This window comes from Neopsephotus bourkii, unplaced genomic scaffold (assembly GCF_033783945.1).
Source record: "Neopsephotus bourkii isolate Nb327-2 ecotype Australia unplaced genomic scaffold, CSIRO-AGI_Nbou_v1 NB_1233, whole genome shotgun sequence".
NCBI lineage: Eukaryota > Metazoa > Chordata > Aves > Psittaciformes > Psittacidae > Neopsephotus > Neopsephotus bourkii.
Window position 1 is genome coordinate 170,741 of NW_026901718.1, and position 7,080 is coordinate 177,820.

Below are 7,080 nucleotides of genomic sequence, written 5' to 3' on the forward strand. Positions count from 1 at the left end.
TAAAATAGTGGAGGACATCCACCCTGTGGTGGCTAATCCATATACGTTATTGACCAAACTAAAATTAAATCAGAAATGGTTTGCCGTCCTGGATTTAAAGGACACTTTCTTTTGCTTACCATTAGCCAAAGAAAGCCAAAATTTATTTGCTTTCGAATGGGAGAATCCTGACACAGGAAGAAAAACTCAATTAACTTGGACAGTATTACCTCAGGGGTTTAAAAACAGTCCAACGATTTTTGGAAATCAGCTAGCACGAGAATTAGAATCATGGAAGCCACCTACTGAGACGGGGACTCTGTTACAATATGTGGATGACCTGTTAATTGCTACAGAAACAAAGGAAGAATGCATCCAGTGGACAGTTGAATTATTAAATTTTCTGGGACTGAATGGTTATCGGGTATCCAGACAAAAAGCCCAACTAATCCAAACCCGAGTTTCCTACCTAGGATATGATTCGGAGAAAACTCCAGGAACAAACTTGCCAACAAAGTTTTCAAGCTGACAAGCAGGTATTCTTTATTGCGGCGCCGGGTGACACGGGGGATAAATCCTCCTAACGTGTGTCGCCCGTATTGCTATACAAGCCACCCTTATATAGTCACTGGGCATACATACATATTCATGAGGCTACGTATAGATTACATCATTTTCCAGAGAGTTCCCCGCATGCGTACAGAATTGTGGTGGTGGTCTCTGAGGGTCGGTTACTTCTTCCAACAATCTTCATCACTTCTGGCAGCCTTTGAAGCACGCGCAGTAGATGCTCAACCAGTTTAATTGGCTCTTTAGCACCAGAGACATAATAATCCTCCTATCCTCCTACTTATCAGTTAGTTTAACTGGAGCCCATCCTGGACACCTGCCATTCCCAGATACTCCTTATCCCTGTGTCCTGTTCTTCTAGACTGTTTTTCTTAAAACTAGGCCAACTATAATGATTTATCTTGTGAGAATTCTTAGTATGTTCTCTAGTTGTACTCTGTTTTTTTTTCTCTATGTATCCTGCACCTCAGTAATTTTCCATTGCTACTGTTACAAAGCCATCAAACTTAACATTACTTAAAACTTCTTATAAAAGTTTCTATAACCCATTTTGTGATTTTGTTCCCCTTTGTCTCAGATATGAAATAACAGGAGGACAGAGAGAACTTGGAACTGCCAGGAAAGAAGCCATTTGCCAGACTCCACGACCGTCAACCATCAAGGAGCTCCGGACATTCCTGGGAATGACAGGATGGTGCAGACTTTGGATCCATGATTATGGTGTTCTGGAACAGTCGACAGAACCACTAACCCATGACTGCTTGACCACCATAGAGACTGTATATTCGAGCCGACCAGACTTGAAAGAAAACCCTCTGGAAGATGCTGATTCTTGGTTTACTGATGGTAGCAGCTTTATGAAAAATGGCAAACGAAAGGCAGGATATGCTGTCACCACCACTTCACAGGTAATAGAAGCTAAACCTTTACCTGCAAACACCTCTGCACAGAAGGCAGAAAAAATAGCATTAACAAGAGCCCTGCAATTGGCTAAAGGTAAAAGGATAAATATCTGGACTGATTCTAAATATGCATTTGGTGTGGTGCATGCACATGGTGCTATCTGGAAAGAACGAGGACATTTGAATACACAAGGGAAACAGATTAAACATGCTACAGAAATTTTACAGTTACTGGAAGCTGTTCAGCTACCTGAAGAAGTAGCTATTATGTACTGTAAAGGACATCAACAAGGTGACTCTGACCAGGAAACTGGAAATAATTTGGCTGATTTTGAAGCCAAACGAGCAGCTGAACAATCTCAAATCATGTCCTTAATCCCTGATGGCAAACTAACAATTGAAAAATCTAAACCTAGGTACTCAAAAGAGGATAGAAAATTGATTGAGGATCTAGAGGGACAGGAAAATAAAGAGGGTTGGGCTCAAATACCTGATGGTCGAATTGTAATTCCCTATTACCAGCTCTGGAAGTTAGTTCAGGAAGAACATAATAAAACTCATTGGGGTAGCAATTCTTTGTATAAATATTTAGACAAACAAATTGTAGGAAGGAATCTATACACCATGGCTCAATTAGTGACAAAACAATGTCAGTTATGTCTTAAGAATAATCCTAAAACTGAAAACAGAAATCAAATAGGGACAATTGGGAGAGGAAGTTATCCAGGACAGCAGTGGCAAATAGACTTTTCTGAGTTACCAAGAAAAGGGGGCTATCGATATTTGTTGGTGTTAACAGATACTTTTTCAGGCTGGCCAGAAGCATTCCCTTGTAGGATAAATAATGCAAGACAGGTGATTAAAATATTATTAAATGAAATAATACCTCGTTTTGGAGTACCAGCGGCAATTTCTTCTGACCGGGGTTCACACTTTAGTGCCAAATTGTTACAAGAAATTAGCAAAAAATTAGAAATTGATTGGCAACTCCATGTTCCATATAGACCTCAGGCCAGTGGGCAAGTAGAAAAGATGAACCATCTGATTAAACAACAAATTAGTAAAATATGTCAGGAAACTAATTTATATTGGTACCAGGCATTGCCACTGGCTCTATTAAGAATTCGAACTAAACCCCGGTCAAAAGGAGAGATTAGCCCATTTGAGATTTTGTATGGAAGACCATATCAGTCCCAGTTTAAAGGAGAAAGTCTTCAGGAAGTGGGAGAAGGCTATCTCCAACAGTTTCTGATCAATCTGGGAAAACAGTTGGAGGAGATAAATAAGAGAATAGTAGGGACAAGAGCCAGAGGTTTGGATTATCCAATTCACCCTTTCAGATCTGGAGACTGGGTTTATGTTAAGAATTTTTCAGGAGATCCTCTACAGGAGAAGTGGAGTGGACTATACCAGATATTATTGACCACCTTTACAGCAGTGAAGATAAGAGAACAACCTGCTTGGATACATTATTCAAGAATAAAGAAAGCACCAGAGCCAGAGAAGACATGGCGGATCGAACCTTCAGGACCCTTACGTATGAAATTGTGTCGGTCATAATTTGGACTCATATGATAACTGCCGCACAAGCTTGGGACCAGAATTTATACCTGAAATTAGTGCAGAATGTTACTAATGTTTTTAATCGTAGTGACTGTTGGGTGTGTGCACAGTTGCCTAAATCAGGAGAAAGTCTGAATCTCCCATTAATTGGAGTTCCAATTCCTAACACTGTCTCATGGACAAATTTGTGGGTGAACACTAGTAATCTGTATTTAAAGGAAAGTTTAAAATTTGGAATAATTAATCCTAATGTAGATAACAAATATTATACCTGCGCACAAAGATGTATTACACCAGAAACCAGGGTAAGAAATTTTGCTTGTTTAAATGCCACAGATGTAGGTCACCATTCAAATTGCAATCATACTATTACTATAGATGGTATCGTAGTTCAATGGTGGCCCGTTCCAAAAGGGAAAGGATGGTATTGGCTATGTGGAAAAAATGCTTATAAGACTCTACCCCCCAGCTGGAAGGGGGCATGCACCTTAGGTGCCGTAATACACAATTTTACTATTATTAACAAGTACCCTTCTGGGACCTGGGTTAGAAGTTTTGCTAAGCGGATTAAACGGGGGTTTAATCCTATTATTGAACGGCACACCGCATTTCATAGTTTTGTAAGACGGCTAATTCCATCTTTGGGAGTAAGTGAATTAGAGAAGGCAATTGTAAATATCTCAGCAACTATAGAGGAAATGGAAAGCAAAAATATTGATATAATCCAGGCAGAACAACAAGAGATAACCAGCCTGTCAAAAGTAGTATTACAAAACCGAATGGCTTTAGACATGTTATTGGCATCACAAGGAGGGGTTTGTTCCATAATCAATGAAAGCTGTTGTTCCTATATAGACCAAAGTGGCAGAATTGAAACAGATCTGAAGGAAATTTGGAAACAAACTAAGATACTTCATGAAATGGCCATGGATGACACTTCCTGGGGTTTTGAAGAAATATGGAAAAAGTTCACTTCATGGTTACCCGATCTCTCCTGGTTGAGGCAACTAGTTGCAGGAATACTGGTGTTAATTGCTTTAATATTGATTACTTGTGGTATGATACAGTGTTCCCTCTGGTGTTGTAAACGGTCTATGACAAATTATGAAGAGTGGAAAAGGAATGAAATTAAGCACCAAGTAGAAACGGGAAACTATTTCAAAAAGACTTTTGATGGTAATTGCAATATATAGAAAAGAAAAGAGAGTTGCAAAAGAATTTGCAAAAGGATAGAAAAAGGGGGGAAGTTGAGACAAGGGGGGGCACGAAATTACAAAATGGTATATAGAAATCTTTAGAAGTAGCTTTAAGTAGTGTTAAGTTTGATGGCTTTGTAACAGTAGCAATGGAAAATTACTGAGGTGCAGGGTACATAGAGAAAAATATATAAAGAGAGTGCAGCTAGAGAACATACTGAGAATTCTCACAAGATAAATCGTTATAGTTGACATAGCTTTAAGAAAAAAACAGCCTAGAAAAACAGGACACAGGGATAAGGGGTATCTGGGAACTGCAGGTGTCCAGTATGGGCTACAGTTGAACTAACAGATAAGTAGGAGGATGGGAGGATTATTATGTCTCTGGTGCTAACGAACCAATTAAACTGGTATGAGCATCTACTGCGCGTGCTTCAAAGGCTGCCAGAAGTGATGAAGATTGTTGGAAGAAGTAAACGACCCTCAGAGAGCACCACCACAATTCTGTACGCATGCGGGGAACTCTCTGGAAAATGATGTAATCCATACGTAGCCTCATGAATATCTATGTATGCCCAGGGACTATATAAGGATGGCTTGTATAGCAATACGGGGACACACGATAGGAGGAGTTATCCCCCGTGTCTCCCGGCGCCGCAATAAAGAATACCTGCTTGTCAGCTTGAAAACTTTGTTGGCAAGTTTGTTCCTGGAGTTTTCTCCGAATCATCTGGAATGTGGGTACGGGGGCGGGGGGGGGAGGGGAGGGTGTCTGTACCTTGGCCACGCTGGGGCATTGGTCGCTCATGTGGAAGAAGAGCGGGAGCAGCAGATCCCAGGTCTCACTCTGCATCCTCTTCCTGTCGCTGCCAAGCACCGACTCCAGCAGGAACCGGAGCAGGCGGATGGAGAGCTCCCGGAGCCGGCTGCATCCCTGGAGGCAAGGAGGAAAAGGGGGGACTTGGGCAGATCCTGATGGGATGCGAAGCCCTGGAGCCATCCCCATGCGAGCTCCAAATCCCTGCAGGGGTCCCACGCATCCCTTACTCCATCGAAGAGGGGCCGGAGGTCCTGCACCAGCCCCACGGCAATGGGGCTGGCCTCCTCATCCTCGAGTTGACGCATCACCTTTGATACGATCATCAGGGCCTTTATCCTGAGCTTGTCCTCAGCATCGCGGAGCCCGCCCATGATGTGGGGCAGGAGTTGCTGCAGTTTCCTTGCCTGCAGGAAGAGGTTGGGGCTCATTGTGGGGAAGCCTTGACCAAAGGCTGTGGTCACCAAAGTCACAGCCAAGAGGGCCCCCCATGCCCATGCCCTGCCCCATGACTGTGCCTTGCCCCATGGCCAAGAGGGATCTCCATGGCCATGCTCTGCCCCATGCCCATGTCCTGCCCCATGCCCATGCCCCGCTCACCAAGCCAGGATTCTTCGACAGCTCCAAGAGCCTTTGCAGCAGCACGGACGCTGTCACCAGGCTCTGGGGGTCCTCAGCTCCCTCAGCACCACCAGCACCGGAGGCCATGGGCTAAAGGCAAACACAGGTATTGAGACCCCACCGAGCCTGCAGGGCTCATGGGACTCATCAGGGCCCTTTGGGACTCACAAGCAAGTTGGGAATGGAGGTGTCCCGGGTGTCCTGGAGCATCCCCAGCAGCTCCCGTAGGGCCTCCGAAGTCTTGGATATGGTCAGGACCATCTCCCACATGTCAAGGTCAGCCCTGGAAGGCAGGGCACTGAGTCAGTGTGGTCCATGCATCCCATGGGATGCCCTATGGGGGTTAGTGGTGGTGCTCCCCATGGGGTGGGATGCACGGACCCGTTCCTCAGGGATGTCATAGCATCATGGAAAGGGCCTTAAGATCATCCAGTCCCAGCCCCAATGCCATGGGGTGGATGGAGGGACCCAATCCTCAGCATCGTGGAAAGGACCTTAAGATCATCCAATTCCAGCCCTAATGCCATGGGGTGGGATGCAGGGACCCACTCTTCAGCATCATAGAAAGGGCCTTAAGATCATCCATTGCCGTGGGTCCTTGGGTCTGGTGGCCATAGAGACCAAGCCCTCAAGGCTCGTACCTGTCTCTCAAGGGCACGTTGAGGACCATGCTGACCATCAATGCCTTCGGGTGTTTGATGGCCAGCTGGATCAGGGGTCTGTCTATCCCGTGCCATGTTGCTTTCCTGCTGCTATTCCGCAGGCATTTATGGATGCTCCTCAAAACACTTGGCATCTGGAAGCAGAAGCACAGGAGAGGATGGTGCTGGGACCGGGTTCCCCATTCCTCTCTGCTGCAACTTTGTACCCAAGACCCCTCCTAGGTTTGGGGTGGAGGAGGAAGGACTGAAGAGGATGGGAACGCAGGCATGGGGCACCCACCTCCACCAGCCAGAAGTCAAGGTCACTCATGATCAGCCCCAGGATGTCCTCTGACACCCTCCTGTCAAAGATGCTCGAGTCCTTCATGGCCTGGATGACCACACAGACCATGTCTCTCTTCTCCCATGGATAAAGGGAGCCTGCAAACCTCTATGGGAGGAAGGTTGGGAGCATGAGCGTTGTCCCTGCTTGGGGAAGCATCCCACCATAGGGTGCAGCACTGAGGGGAGCTCCGTTACCATGGTGAGGTCTTGGGGGCTGATTTCTTCATCCCATCTGAGCTCTTCCACTTCATGCTATGGCTTTGGCCTTTCTGAAGAGCAAGGGGGACACAGGAGAGTGAATGGGACACAGGAGAGTGAATGGGATACAGGAGAGTCAGGGGGATACAGGAGAGAGAATGAGATACAGGAGAGTGAATGGGATACAGGAGAGCCAGTGGGATACAGGAGAGTCAATGGGACACGGGAGAGTGAATGGGTTACAGGAG

At 45.4% G+C, this 7,080-nt stretch overlaps 1 protein-coding gene across 1 annotated transcript; it reads right to left on the reverse strand.

The window, feature by feature from the left end:
- Nucleotides 1-1,199: 1,199 nt before the first annotated feature.
- On the reverse strand, nt 1,200-6,051 carry LOC133218219 (maestro heat-like repeat family member 5). Its single transcript, XM_061364414.1, has 4 exons — nt 5,628-6,051; nt 5,258-5,434; nt 4,989-5,144; nt 1,200-1,226 (listed from the first exon to the last, which is right to left on the reverse strand). The coding sequence occupies exons 1-4, from the start codon at nt 5,733-5,735 to the stop codon at nt 1,200-1,202; spliced, it is 468 nt and encodes a 155-aa protein (XP_061220398.1). The 5' UTR covers nt 5,736-6,051.
- Nucleotides 6,052-7,080: the final 1,029 nt, after the last annotated feature.